The sequence below is a fragment of the Saccopteryx bilineata genome, chromosome 10, assembly GCF_036850765.1.
Source record: "Saccopteryx bilineata isolate mSacBil1 chromosome 10, mSacBil1_pri_phased_curated, whole genome shotgun sequence".
In the NCBI taxonomy this organism is placed as follows: Eukaryota; Metazoa; Chordata; class Mammalia; order Chiroptera; family Emballonuridae; genus Saccopteryx; species Saccopteryx bilineata.
Window position 1 is genome coordinate 52,337,826 of NC_089499.1, and position 14,680 is coordinate 52,352,505.

Consider the following 14,680-nt stretch of genomic DNA (forward strand, 5'->3'; position numbering starts at 1 on the left):
CTAAGACTCACTCTTGACGCTTGTCTCGGTCACGTGATACATTTATCCGTCCCACCCTAAAGGCCGGTCCGTGAAAATATTTTCTGACATTAAACTGGTCTGTGGCCCAAAAAAGGTTGGGAGCCACTGCTTTAAGGTACCTGGTCTGTGGTATTCCCAGTTCCCAGTAATAATGCCCAAACTGACTAATACAACATGCACTACATAGACAAACGTGGGCTCAATTATATTATACAGTTGACCCTTGAATGACGTGGGGGTTGAGGGCACCAATCCTCTGTGAAATAGAAAACTGGCATATAACTGAAAATGAGCCTCTGCATATTCAGATTCCCAACTGAGGACTGAAAATACAGTTGATCCTTGAATAACACAGGTTTCAACTGCATGGGACCCAAGTATTAAACCTGTGTTGTTGAAGGGGCACCTGTATTTTAAATTTTAAAAAAACTGTGGAAATTTGTTTTCTCCCTTGTTACATAAAGTACCTACATGATATCATAGATTTGGAGCTGGGCCAACAAGCCCTGAAATGTTTACTACTAGGCCTTTACAGAAGATATTTGCTGATCTTGGCTTTGGATGCAAACTGTGTGTTACTAAGCAGGAATTACATGTCAGCCCCCATCAAAGTAGTGATTGTTTTGCCATGTAATGATGAGTAGGCATATGTTCAGAGCCTAAACAGTTACTATTCTTAACTTAAATATTTTAATTACAGACTTAATATATTCCTGTATATGAAGAGGAAATAAAAATTAAAATGGCAAAAGCTGGGGAAAGAAAACCAAATGACCAGGAATGTCCATGTGCCTGCAGAGAGCGGTTCCTAGGGACAGTGCTTGTTGAAAAAATGTCTGGAGAAGGAATATGTTTGGTTAACTGATCCTGCCTGCCTGCTGATGTTCCTTAGAACATGCTAGATTTGTGGTGTCAGTTGTGCCCATAAGAATGAACGGTGTGAAACCCTGTGCCTCTGCACACGACTGAGTCCTAGCCTGCCTGGAGCTCATCAGAGGGTCCAAAGCAAAAGCAAGCGATGAATCAACATTCACTTATTATCACTATCTCTTCAGCATAGCGGGGAAATGTAAACTATTTGGCAAGGCTGCTTGAGCACCCAGCGAATTTTCTGTCGGCCTGGCTTTCTAAATTTCATGTAATGAAATTTACAGCCCTTCTCTCCCACACAGAGGGACTTACTGTCCGTCCACAACACTGTTTTGGGTATTACCGTGAAACATCAGTGGGGCTCCCAACTGCACATTTCCAGAAGTGGGGGAGGGGAGAGGGTCACAGATGCCCCTATGGGTCTAGGGGCATCAGCAGGCACCCGTGACCCAAAGCAGGAAGTGGGGGCTATGAGGTCAAAGGCAGTGTGGAGGCGACCATGGTTGGTTATGAACTGAGCTTATGGGTTGGGATTCACTCTGGAGGCAACAGGGAGCCATTACTGGTTTGAGGAGAGGAGTGCTGGGTTCTGGTTTGTAGTAGAAGGAGGTAATTCTGGCAGCAGCATGGAGGCAAGAAGAGAGGTCTGTGTTCGTGAACTGGGCTCAGCTCCTCAGCATCTGAACGTCCTTTGTCAAGGGTCCCTCAGGGGTGTGCCTCTCGCCCCACTGTTTCCCCAGCGTCCCTGGCTCTTGGCCTCATTACTACCAGCCCTTCTAAGTAAACAGCGGCACTGCCATTTTATGAAAGTAAGATGTCTGGATAATGAGCCCTGTCAACATGAGTCAGGAACCAATTTTCTCCTCCTGCCTGTGAGCTGTTTTCTATGCCCCTTTCCTTGTCATCTCAAAGAATGATAGATCTGACATTGTCTTGGCTCTATCACCAGGGGCAGACTGGCAATCAAGAGTCAGAATGCCTATCTAGCTTGGGTCCTATGATCCCAGCCCCACCTTTCTCTGTACAAATTTATGCTTCTACAATCTTTGGTACCAAGATTTACAATTTCTAAATGGCAGGAAATGGTTGAGAGAGAGACTAACTGTGTGACCTTGAACAAGTTACCCACCCTCTCTGTGCCTGAGTTTTTTCACTTGTCAAATGGGAATACTTATAATAATACTAACACCACAGGGTTGTTGCAATATATATATATATTTGTATTTTTCTGAAGTGAAAAGTGGGAAGGCAGAGAGATAGACTCCCGCATGCACCCAACCAGGATCCACCCAGCAAGCCCACTAGGGGGCAATGCTCTGCCCACCTGAGGCATTGTTCCGTTGCAACGGAGACATTCTACCGCCTGAGGCAGAGGCCATGGAGCCATCCTCAGCATCTGAGCCAACTTTGCTACAATGGAACCTTGGCTGTGGGAGGGGAAGAGAGAGACAGAGAAAAAGGAGAAGGGGAAGGGTGGAGAAGCAGATGGGTGCTTCTCCTGTGAGCCCTGGCCAGGAATAAAACCTGGGACTTCCACACGCCAGGCTGATGCTCTGCCACTGAGCCAGATGGCCAGGGCTGGTTGTTGCAATATTAAATGAGATAAGAGATAATGGACTTTATAAGGGTTCAATAATAAGTAGCTAAAATCTCCAATTATTCTCTATCCCAGCCCTCTTTATAGATAAGAAAGCCGAGGCTCAGAGAGTTAAATCACTTTCCCAAGATGACAAAGTCTGTAAAAGGCGGGATCTGCGTTTGGTTTAGAGGCGTGGGTCTCCTTCCCATAATGCTGCTAGCATGAGTTGCATGAGTTTCATTGTCTGGTCACTACTCCAGATTCCACTACAATCAGTGCCTGGCTTGGCAGGCTTGTTCTGATCCTTCTCCAACCCTACACCCTCTAAGATAGTAATTCTCAGACTGGAGTCTGACCCAGCATCCCCCAGAGGGCTTGTTAACACAGACTGCTGGGCCCCACCCCTGGGGTGTCTGATTCAGTAGGTCTGAGATGGGGCATAGGAATTTGCAAATTCCCAGGGGACGCTGATGTGGTCAAGAGAGCTTACTTTGAGAACCACTATCGTAGAGTGCTTAAAAATGACCTTATAAATAAACTCAGCAAAAATGACATCACCAATTCGATTCGGTTACAGCAAAAGCCAATTCAAATTCCTGGCATGCTTAAATTTTAGCTTATTTTAAAGCAAGCCCAATGTGGTCATTCTTAGGCTGCTTAGCCGGTGAAGGGGGTAGTGCGGTCAAGCAGAAGTCCTTTGGGACGATGTTAAAAGGCACAGAGAAGAATATTTGTCATTAGCACATCAGTTGGTTCTTACTCATACTCCCAACTATCTAAAATCAGAGCTTGCTCATGAGAGTCTTTCCAACATCGCTTAGTTTGCAGACTACCCTCCCCCACGCCATGACCCGGAGGGGATGTCGAGTGGCACAAACCTGTCACAGGTAGAATAAATATGACGTATCTCCCTGTGCCATTGAAGGTTTGCCTTGTCCCAGTTCAAGTGGCGAGATTCTTAATGAAAAGGGTCTACATGAAAGAGTTCTCTGGGACTTTGTAATCTGTTAAGACACCTGCTTTGAGAAAGACGGGAACCTTTTGGATTTGGCGGCCTCAGATGGCAAGACTTGGCAGGGCTGAGGTACCCTCAGTGTGTGAAAATGAGGTTGCAAATTCTTGGACCCCCCTTCAACCAGTGGGCTAAGTCCCTTCCTTTGAATGTGGTCCTACCTTCTTGGCTTGCTCCTGTCGAATGGAAGGGATGCTATAGATCCCACAGGAAGGTCTTAAAAGGCAACACTGCTTCCACAGGGCTCCCTCTCTCACTACACATACTCTGGCCCTGGGCAGGCAGAAAAGAAGTCTGGAGGCCTCCATGCTAGGGCAACCATGTGGAGAAGACACTGAAGTGACTGCTGGCCCAGCCCCAGCTATTTGGGTCTTCCCAGCATCCAGGCCAGACGTGTGAGTGAAGGAGCCCCAGAAGACTCTGGCCCCCAGCCTGCAAGCTGCTCCAGATGACACCACGTGGACAGAGATAAGACCCCCACTGAACCCTGTCCAAATTGCTGATTTGTGAGCAAGACTGAGGTTACTGTTTTAAGCCTCTATATCTTGGGGTGGTTTGATAGGCAGCATTAGGTGATGGGGACATCAAATGCGGGTACTTGGAATTTTTAAGACTTCGGCAATGGAAGTAATCAAGACACAAAGTGTTCTAGACAACAGCAGATTAAGAAGGACAGTGGCCAAGGGTTCCATGGCCAAAGAACTGTCTCCAAGGACTGAGCCATGTGGGCCTTCAGGAGGGATCAGTAGACACGGAGAACCCTCTAAACCAGCAATAATCTCTCCGTCATGGTTGCCAGAAGGTCTGTCCCAATCCTGCCGTCTCTTCTGGAAGGCGCTTATCCAAAGGCCTAACCAGTCTAAACCCAGAGTGCCTTGTGGAAATCTCACCATCACAATATAGTAAATATTAACACAAGGGCCTTGAATTCAGGCGCTGGGTCCTCTCCAATACAAACACTCAACAATTTATTTATCAACAGCATCTCTTCATTTCCTCTTATGGTGATTATTCACCATCTTTGCCTTGCAGCCTTACATACCCCAGAGTCGTTTTTTCCTTTTCTTTTCTTTTCTGACTCAGGGACATTTCTGGCATCCTCAGCCTGTTGTATTCTGTTCACCCAAAACTGTCATCTTCCTGAGGCTCCTGCGGTGCAGGCTGGGCAGGCTGGGGTGCCATGCTTAGGGTCATGGCTTTTGGAAGGAGGCTTCATCACTGGCCAACCCTTGGACAAGTCACCCACCTTGCTGGGCCTCACTTGCCTCATCTGAAACATGTAGCAGCCCTGGCTTGTCGGAAATACTCTACACGTGGAGGTCACTGTTGCTGCCGACCGCTTTGCCTCCTGCCTCCCCGTGGAGCACGGTACCGAATATGGGGCTCTCTGTCACACAAGGTAAAACGTCAGGCCTTTTTATGTGAATCTCCCCCCTGCGGATCTGGAGAAGAGGGAAGGTGGAGCCAGGAGGGCTTCAGAAATGCTACACTTGTAAAGGAGCCCGGGGGTTCTCGAACCCAGCTTCGTGTAGCGTGTGGACCACGGACTCTGCCACAGGGCTGCCGGGTAGGGAAAAGCTTTCAATGCGCCCGACACGGGGCCACAGCCTCGCACGGTGCCTGCGGCTCAGGGCTCTGGCCACAGGAGTTCCTAGACTTTGGAGTCTGTGTCGGGCTTGGGGTGAGGCCGGCCCGAGCTCCAGCTCTGGTTGGAACCGCTCACTAGCTAGGTGACTAGATGATTTCCTCAACCCTATGTTCTCTCCAGAGCAGGAAATATATTTTATGGCCTCAGGTAGTACAGAAACACAAGTACATGTATACACCCCCGAGACAAAAGGTTCCCAGAAAAATATTTGCTACTCAAAGCATTTAAAAAATATTCTGATTGAATTCACTGAACTGATTTACTGTCCACTGATAGGTTGTGATCTGAAGTTTAAAAACACTGATGTAGCCTGACCTGTGGTGGCGCAGTGGATAAAGCGTCGACCTGGAAATGCTGAGGTCGCCGGTTCGAAACCCTGGGCTTGCCTGGTCAAGGCACATATGGGAGTTGATGCTTCCAGCTCCTCCCCCCCTTCTCTCTCTCTGTCTCTCCCTCTCTTCTTTAAAATGAATAAAAAAAAAAATTAAAAAACAAAACAAAACAAACAAATCTTAAAAAAATAAATAAAAACACTGATGAACTTGATTATAAACTTGTCTTAATGGTTTAGTCTGTAGGATCATTCTTAGGGTTAAATATAGTGAGTGACACTGTGAAGCCTCTGGCTCAGTGCCTGGCACAACCTAGGTGGTCACTGAGTGTTAATCATCATCATTGCCATCATCCATTAACCCAGTGGTCCTCAACCTTTTTTGGGCCACGGACCACTTTAATGTCAGAAAATATTTTCACAGACCAGCCTTTAGGGTGGGACGGATAAATGTATCACATGACTGAGACAAGCATCAAGAGTGAGTCTTAGACGGATGTAACAGAGGGAATCTGGTCATTTTAAAAAATAAAACATCATTCAGACTTAAATATAAGTAAAACGGAAATAATGTAAGTTATTTATTCTTTCTCTGTGGACTGGTACCAAATGGCCCACGGACTGGTACTGGTCCACAGTCCGGGGGTTGGAGACCACTGCATTAACCCATAATAACAAAATAAAATTGGATCGAACCAAAGTAATTCATAAAAACCTGAAAGTATTTTTTATGGTTCTTCTGGTTCCAGGGTCAGCAAACTACCTCCTCGGGCCAAATCCTGCCCACTGCCTGTGTCTGCAAATAAAGTTTTATTGGAACACTGCCATGGTCATCTGTTTAGGTATTACCTATGGCTGCACGAGTGCTACAAGGACAGAGGCGAGCAATTGTGACCACGACGGTGTGGCTGCAAAGTCTTAAAATATTCACTTTCTTCCTTTGACAGGAGAAGTTTGCCAACCCCTGCTTTAGTCAATGGAATATTATGTGGTCCACTTCAGGGGAAAAAAAAAAAAAAAAGATGCCTGTGAGGCCTATGTGGCAACATGGAAAAGTATTTACAAGTATAAAAAGTGGGATAAAGGAACTTTCTGTGAAACAAACCTCCTTCAATGTTACTGAGACATTTCTGCCATAAAGGAGGGAGGCAGATGTGGAGAAGCCTGGTAACCATGGTGATTTTTAGGGGCTGCTTTTCTGGGCCCCTTACCCTCCTGTCCTCCAGCCCAGACAGGCACGGGATGGGGGGTGGGGTGGTGGTTTCAAATTCCCAGAGAGGGGCTGGCAGGCAAGCCAACCAGCCAAGCCCACAAGCCAAACATCTGCTTGGACAAAGATTTGGAAGTCCCTTTGCCACAAATATGTCCCTTGTTGGGGCTAGAGTCTGCCAGCTTCTGAGTTCCTGTCTGAGAGGCAGACCTCGGTGGAAGGGCGAGGACCCGGGCCCCTAGTCCCTCCTCTGTGCATTCTTGTGAGAAGATTGGGGCGGGGCCACCCTGTCATTTGGACCAAATTAATAAAGCTTCACAAGTTCAAGGATGATCTTTACTTCTCTCAACCTATTCCTCACCCCTTAGTCACTTTCTCTGGCATGGCTTGGCCTGCAAGAGGGGTGGTGTGGGGGAGGGAGGGGGGCAGGGATGGTAAGAGCTAGAGGGTGGGGACCGCATTAATGTTATGTTCTGGCTTCCCTCCCCTTCTTCGTTACATGTTTGAGGTGTAGGAAGGGCGGAAATGCCTGGGCAGAATGACCGTGCCCAGGAAATCTGTATATTCAATTTCTGAGAGGACATCCAGTAAGCATTCTGAACGCAGGGAAATGGTTGGGTGGAGATGCTGACAATCAGAGCAGTAAGGTCATTGCCTGCTGGGTGTGCAGGCACCCATAGGCTCCATCCAGGTGGGAGAGGTGGGGGGCAGGCAGGGAAGTGAGTCTGGGGCTTCACCGTTCTGATATGAAAGGGTCCAGGCTGCTGGAATTGGCAGCTCTGTGGCCACGGAACCCTTTGAAGCCCCCATGACCCATGGTGGGTGGTAGTAGGGTGGGGCAGGCAAGTCCTTCTGTTGTTCTTGGCATGCAGACAAGAGGCCCCCAAATTCTCCACTGGGCAGCTGTGAGTTACTCCAAACATGGCCATTCACCCCAGCAAACCTCAATGCATACTCCTCGTGTTGTACCCACACTGCTGGGCCCTGCCCAGTACTTCCCAGACTACACTGGTCTGTGATGCAGCAAGACCAGGGATGGAAACCCAGCCCCACCTCTTATCAGCAGGCTGGTATGCCTCAGGCTCCACATCTGTGAAATGGGTATAACAATCCCAACCTCTCTCGCTGGTTATTAAGGGATTCAAAGAGATAAATGGGCCTGCTGTGTAGTAAACGATTCCCTCCTGTCCACAAACACACAGTGGGGTCAGTGAAGGCAAGAGAGGGAGGCTAAATATGATATTTCTGGGTTTTTAATTGGCCTCACTGATTTAAAGGGCATGCTTTGGGAGGGACAGGGGATGAGTTAGTATCTGGCATATTTCTGCCTTGGTGTGTCCTCATGAAGAGGAATACTCTGAAGGCATTGCCCATGGTGTCCTGCCTCTCCTCAACTCAGGGTAATAACAACACTCTCAGAGGACTGCTTAACAGTCCACATGGGCAGCCACAGCCCTTGGGTTCATTCTCAGAGGGGCCACGGCTAATTTTAGGTTTCCCTGTCCTGTCAGGGGGCCCTGTCTGAAGGCCTAGGGGCTGAAAGCTGGGGGTCGGGTGCAGATCTGCAAAATATGCTCAGATCCATATAGCTGGACAGCTCTGGCCAGTGGGGAAGGTCGGGCTCAGATGGCATTGTCCCCGCCACCCGGCTACTCCTCCGTTACCTGGCTTCACTCAGAACTCATCCCGCGGGTGGGATTCCACACAGGCGAGTTGGGAGAGGTTTTTGGCAATAGGGCCCCTCTGGGCTGGATAACCTTTTCCTCTGAGGACACTTTGGTGGAGGGGCTATGAAAGAGGACTCAACAGCTTGACCCTGCTTGCTGGAGTCTGAGTCCCTGCTAAGGTCTCTGAAGGTCACGACTGTAATAGGCGGAGCTGAAGCATGATGGAGCCAAGTGAGCTCACAGGAGAACTGGCCCCCAGGGCCAGCAGCACATGGCAGAGAGAAAAGTGGGAGCTCATGGCCTCAGACTATAGTGTAGTGTATGATCAAAAACAAGGATACAAAGCAGTGTGTCAGATTCTGTGTCTGTGTTTCCAGATCTCCCCACGGACAACTCAAAGAACACGAGTGGTATATAGTGTTCTCCAAGCTGGACTCCCTGAGCTAGGAGGCCAAAGAAATCTGAAATATGCCAGGTTTTCATCTCCTGCACCCTCACCAGAGACCAAATTGCAGCTATCATATTGCTGAGCTTATATATTAGGTCATTTTAGCAGTGGTTTTCAAAGTGTGGCCCCCAGATCAGCGTCAGCATTGACCTGGGACTCATTACAAATGCAGATTCTCAGGCCATGCCTGTGCCTACTAAATAGGAAACTCTGGCATGGGACCCAGCCCTCCGAACTTGAACAGACCTTCTTGGCAATTTTAGTTTGAGAACCACTGCTTTCGCCTGTAAGGACTCTGAGAAGTTCTGCTGTAAAGAAACCCACTTAGTTCTGTTCACTCCAATGTCTCCCAAACTTACAAGGCCAATGACCCCTTTATGGCACAATATCCATTAGCTTTCTGAGGACTAAGCCTTGGGAAGCAGGAAAGATGAACTTGGGGTCTGTCAGAGGTTGGTTTGAATCCCACAGCCTTTCTCACATCCCTGGGTGGTCAGGAGCTTTCAATTGGACCCTGCAGGGCTTAGCACTGCCCTTGGTTCATAGCAACGCCCACTAAACTGAAGCTGCTAGCAACAGCAACAATGACCACGGTTAGGATGATAAACAGTGATATGTTACCAAGATAGTTCTAGTATAATAATTCCACACATCCCTCTATTTTCCTCCATTGTTTTTCTCTGTAAAACTCTGTTTGGATTTGAGATGAAAGACTGAGTCCTAAAATTTCCTCCCCGCGCCCAGGTTCTTAAGTTGAATGCCCTGACCACTGCGAGTGAGGTTTGTGGCCCTCATCAGGGAAGCAAAAATCAGAACTTGTGCCTGATTCCTGGCTTTGGTAACTGTCCCACACTGCCCTTTCATGAGAAAGAAAAGGAGCATGGCACCCTGGATGGATGGATGGATGGTCACTTAATGTGACCACTCACTGGGATAGGGCAGAGCAGTTCAGGGAGTGCAGCCCACGCCCACACCTACACGTGGCATTGCTGGGCACACACAGTCTACGGCCTCGCGGGCTATCTCGCTGCCTTTATCGGATTTGCTCCCTGGCTTAAGGAGACAACGAAGGAGTTAAACAGTCTCGAACGGGTAACAAGCACAGTTACAACTCTAGAAATACTGCTGGATCCTTGTTCTTCTGCTTAGTACCTAGACAACCTTGGAAAAGTTACCTATCCTCGCTGAATCTCTGATTCCTCATCTATAAAATGGGGTCGGTGACATTCACCCCAGGCAACTGTGCAAATTAAACAAAGACCCTGAAAGAGTGAGCATAGCATTTGGCACGGAGCAGGTGCTTAATAAATATGACCTTGAGAGCTCACCGTACTCCAGGACAAAATGGCCATCCAAATTGTCCCCACCTTCCCAGGCTCAATTTAGTTTGAATGTTCATTTATTCATTCATTTTTTTATTCTTCCACGGATCACATTTTTACTGAGCACCTACTATCTCTATTGAAGGCACTTGCTACAGATACAGTGATGAACAAGACAAGACCTTGACCTCTAGAGGCAGTGACAGACCTGAAGCCACTAATTACATAAGTAGTTACTGAAGTTAGATTAGGATTAGGGTAAAGAAGGAGAACCCTGTCTTCCCCAGCCAGCCCAGGTCAATCAATAATGGCTTCCTTTGGAGTCCCTGCCTTATTTTCTGACTGTGGAATCTGCCATTTATTTTCTGGTCTTGTTTAAATGCTTCCTAAGTGTCCAAACTGCTTCCTACAGTTGATTTAGGCAGGGACCTGGGATCTCAAGCCACCTTTGCCTCGCTTCCACACTGAACAAAACGTGGGGGCTGAGTCAAAGATAAACTACATGTTTACATCAGCATCTCTCTCGGGAATGGCAACTGGGAAATGTCATGACGACTTAAAGTCTTCTTCCAACTTGGAATCACACAGTATTTATCCTTAGGGACAAATGGCTATTTGAGGGTGCACAGAAGGCAGAGTTGGGGAGGAGATTAGTTTATAAAACATGATCACTGGATCTAATTTTTAAAAAACTCCCAGGACACGTATTCTTCCTGAGAAATAGGTCAACATCATGGCCAAAGGTGTGATAGAGAAAATACATGATGTTCTTTTGTCCTACAGTTGTGAGATAAATAGTTCATCGGATGGTAATCCCAAATAAACGTGCCGACAACATGTGGGGTGGAGATGCAGGACTTGAGTGTGAGATGACAAGTCTGAGGCACCGCAGCAGGGAAGAGAGAGGCTGGCCCTCTCTGGATGTGGCATTGTCTGGGCTGGGGTTCCCCTGGGATGTCTGGCTCAGACAGGTAACTGCCATCCTGTTCCCAGCCAGTCGGGTAATTTACTTGAGGATCCTGTGTGCTTTTATCTCCAAATGTCAAACAGGAGTATGAAGCCCCTTGACTGACGAGGGGCGGGGGGTGTGTGCAAAGGGAGCTGGCCGCAGTGAGCTGGCACTCGGCAGCCCCAGTGACCACAGTCTCAAGCTATCCTTTCATGTCTTGGGAAATAAAACAAGGCAAACCCATCCCTGAGGCTTTCACCGCCCAGGCCCTGGCTCCCCTTTGCGTGTTCTCAAACTGCCTCCCGCGGCTCCTCACACCCCAGCACAGCGCCCACACTCTAGGGAAACCTTTCCCTACCAGGGAAAACGGCTCAGATCCCATGGAACCTCCCCCGAGAAGCCGGGCACAGCTCCCATGGCCCTTAGAGTAAAGCCAGGAGACCACGGCTTTCTCCAGTGTGGGGACAGTGTCCTCTGCTCGTCTGACAGTACAGGCTGACCCGTACTCAGTGACGGATGGCTGGATGGCCCACTCTTCAGGAAGCGTGCCCCTGCTGACCTGGCCAGCCTTGTGTCCTGCCTCCCCCCAGCTCCCCAAGCTTTCAGTCACATGGGACTTCACCCAATCTTCTCCCTCCACTGCGCTCTCTGGAACTTTTGTGGCACATGCTCTCACCTCTTTAGGGACGCACAGGTATTTCCCTAAAAGCCCAAAGGCCTGGGTGGCTAACACATCTTCTGAGACCAGCGTGGGCCTCAGCTCCTAATCCAAACCAACCTTCACCCCAAGCAAGATCAGATGCCCTCTCTCTAGGCTGTGGCAGTTTGTGACTGCCACTGGACAGTGAGACCCTGGAGGGCAGTGACCTTGCATTATGTTCCACAGGACAGTGCCAGGCACAGGGTATGAGTGCTGAATAGCTGCTGGAGGCATGACTGTATGAATGAGGGCACGAATGAGCAGAAGGAGCCGGGAGCTGGGCCTTGACCATGCAGTCCTGGCCCGGGTGGGTGCGGCAGCCCGGAGGCCTGGGAGCAACTTACGTATTCTTTGGTTGGGTCTCCGATGCTGCCGTTGGTGGTTGGGGTGGCAGGCTCTGTACCCTCTGGCTTTTCCTGCTGCTTGCCCTCCTCCTTGGGCAAACCGCCCTGCCCAGGGAGGGCCACTTCTCCCACGCCGAGGGCCTCGCTCTTATACTGCTTGACAAACTCTTCCATTAGTTTCAGCTCATTCTCCAAAAGTCCGCGGCAGCGAGAGGGGTCCTGGTCGTAGATGGGGAGCTGGCGCATGAGCTGGCGGCGGCGGTAGTAGGCGCCCTCGGTGCCTGTCACTGGCTGCTTCTCCTTGGGGATGAGCTCCATGTACTGCAGGCCCTGGGCGGGGAGAGAGAAACCCACTGTCATCCTCACGCCCCCAGGCAGAGAGCTGAGAACTGGCCACATCTGCAATTGGTGAGCAATTTCCAGCTTCTTCAGGTTTTTAGGGAACCCAGGGATTCTTTTTATTTTGTTTAATTTATTTATTTATTTACAGGGACAGAGAGAGAGTCAGAGAGAGGGACAGATAGGGATAGACAGACAGGAACGGAGAGAGATGAGAAGTATCAATCATCAGTTTTTCATTGCGACACCTTAGTTGTTCATTGATTGCTTTCTCATATGTGCCTTGACCGTGGGCCTTCAGCAGACTGAGGAACCCCTTGCTGGAGCCAGCGACCTTGGGTCCAAGCTGGTGAGCTTTGCTCAAACCAGATGAGACTGCGCTCAAGCTGGCACGACCTCAGGGTCTCGAACCTCAGTCCTTCCGCATTCCAGTCCGACGCTCTATCCACTGCGCCACCGCCTGGTCAGGCGGAACCCAGGGATTCTTAAGGAAGGAATGTTGAGAATTTTGGTGACAATCATAAGAGGCCTAAATAAGCTTTCACTCTCCCCCATGTGTTGGCCTCAGGTCACTTTCTTGATGAGAATGATGTGATTTAAGTAGATGTTCATTTTGGATTTGCTGGCTGTGTAACAGGGATTTTGTTTCCTTCAAAATGGAATATTTTTACTTTCCTTACCTCACATCGATGTTCCCAATTAAAAACAAAGTTTAAAATTGCTTTTCTTAGAAAAAGTATAAATAAATCATTATGGACATAAGGTTTTTCATGGTTTATTAATTTAAAAATATGCAAAAAGACACCTTTAATAGTAGAATCAACAAGGCCTCAAGTCAATAACATTTCCTCGTTGATAGAATGGTAACCATCTGAATATTAATATGTTCAGAGATAACTGTCCAATTTGGCCTTTTAAACCCCCACCCCCCGAAATCTTTTAGTTGGGTGGGTCCCAGGGATAGGGAGATAGGAGGCAATAAAGGTCACAGCGATACAGCATGAGGAACTGTGAAAGGCAAAGTGTTTATCCTTGACGACTGTTCTCCCCTTCTGTGCCTGACCTTGACCACGACCTTGACGCCCCCTACCAGGTTGCCCGACTTCCACTGCTCAAGAGTCGGCTGTCCTATTGACTCCTTCAGAAGCTGCCTGCCTCCTACCGCACCACTGGGCTGGACTCCTCTTGGAACTGTGTGAATCAACTGGGAAACTCATCCTGCATTTATAATGAGCAGTCCAGTTGTTTGCTTTTAGGGAGCAGGGGGAAGGAGCCTGGGGTGGGTACTAGTCTAGAGCCTGGTATTTGCTGAGTTTCATCATAAATAAATTCTGGATAAGAGTGTTTTTAGAAAAGGGAGAGTAGGTGACCTTGGATATTGTGGGACTCATCAATTGAAGGGCGCCGATGGACGTCCCCTTGGGACTCTGCCCTACATCCCGGGATACCTGGCTGAGATGCCTTCCGGCACTGTGGACGCACAGCACACCCTGTTAATTCCCGATCACTGGTACAGTCCCTGATAATTTTGGGGGTGCTTTCCCAGATGTGGAAGATGGCCTGGCTTGTGAACAGAGCCCTGGGGTGTCAGGAAATTTGGGTTTCTAGCTCCAGCCCTCCCGCTGTACTCCGTGTAAGACCGAGAGAGTACCCAACCCCTCTGGGCCTCCGTTTCCTCATCAGCAAAGTTCAGGGTAGACTGCATAGTCGTGTGCTCTTGACGATCATGAGAAGCCTCCCTTGATCCTCACTACAACTAAAAGAGAGATGAGCAGTAGCACTAACCTGGGCTTGCAGCCCATGCAAGGGGCTGAGGTGGTAATGGATTCTTGTTGGCCAAAGAGGCCAAGATGCTTCACCTAACATGCAGAAGAACAAGAATCTCCATGGAGCCGCACAGCTGACTACACATCTAGAAAGTGCTTATTCTTGAACCTGTCTGGGGAAGGCCAGGTTGCCCTATGCTTTTTCTTTTGATCAGTGTGAAAGTGCAGGGGCTTCCAGCACAAACACGCCTGACCTGCATGGCTGAGGAACCCAGTCTCCAACTTTATGCTGCATAAGAACCACTTGGAGACTTTGTACAGCTTCCTGGGCCCACTTAGGAGTCGGGGGTGGGGGAGGCTGGAAGTGAGACCTTCTACAGGTCTTCCCGGGGAGTCAGAAGCAGGACATCTGAGGGTCAGAGTCTCTCTGGGGAGAGTGGAGTGAATGTGACCATCCCGAGCACAGGGGAAGCA

General features: G+C 48.9%; 1 protein-coding gene across 1 annotated transcript in view; it reads right to left on the reverse strand.

The window, feature by feature from the left end:
- LMCD1 (LIM and cysteine rich domains 1) overlaps positions 1–14,680 on the reverse strand; it is a 69,339-nt gene that overhangs the window by 3,984 nt on the left and 50,675 nt on the right. The window contains exon 4 of the mRNA XM_066245643.1: positions 12,102–12,431. Coding sequence (XP_066101740.1) covers positions 12,102–12,431 — 330 coding nt within the window. The remainder of the gene's footprint in view (positions 1–12,101; positions 12,432–14,680) is intronic.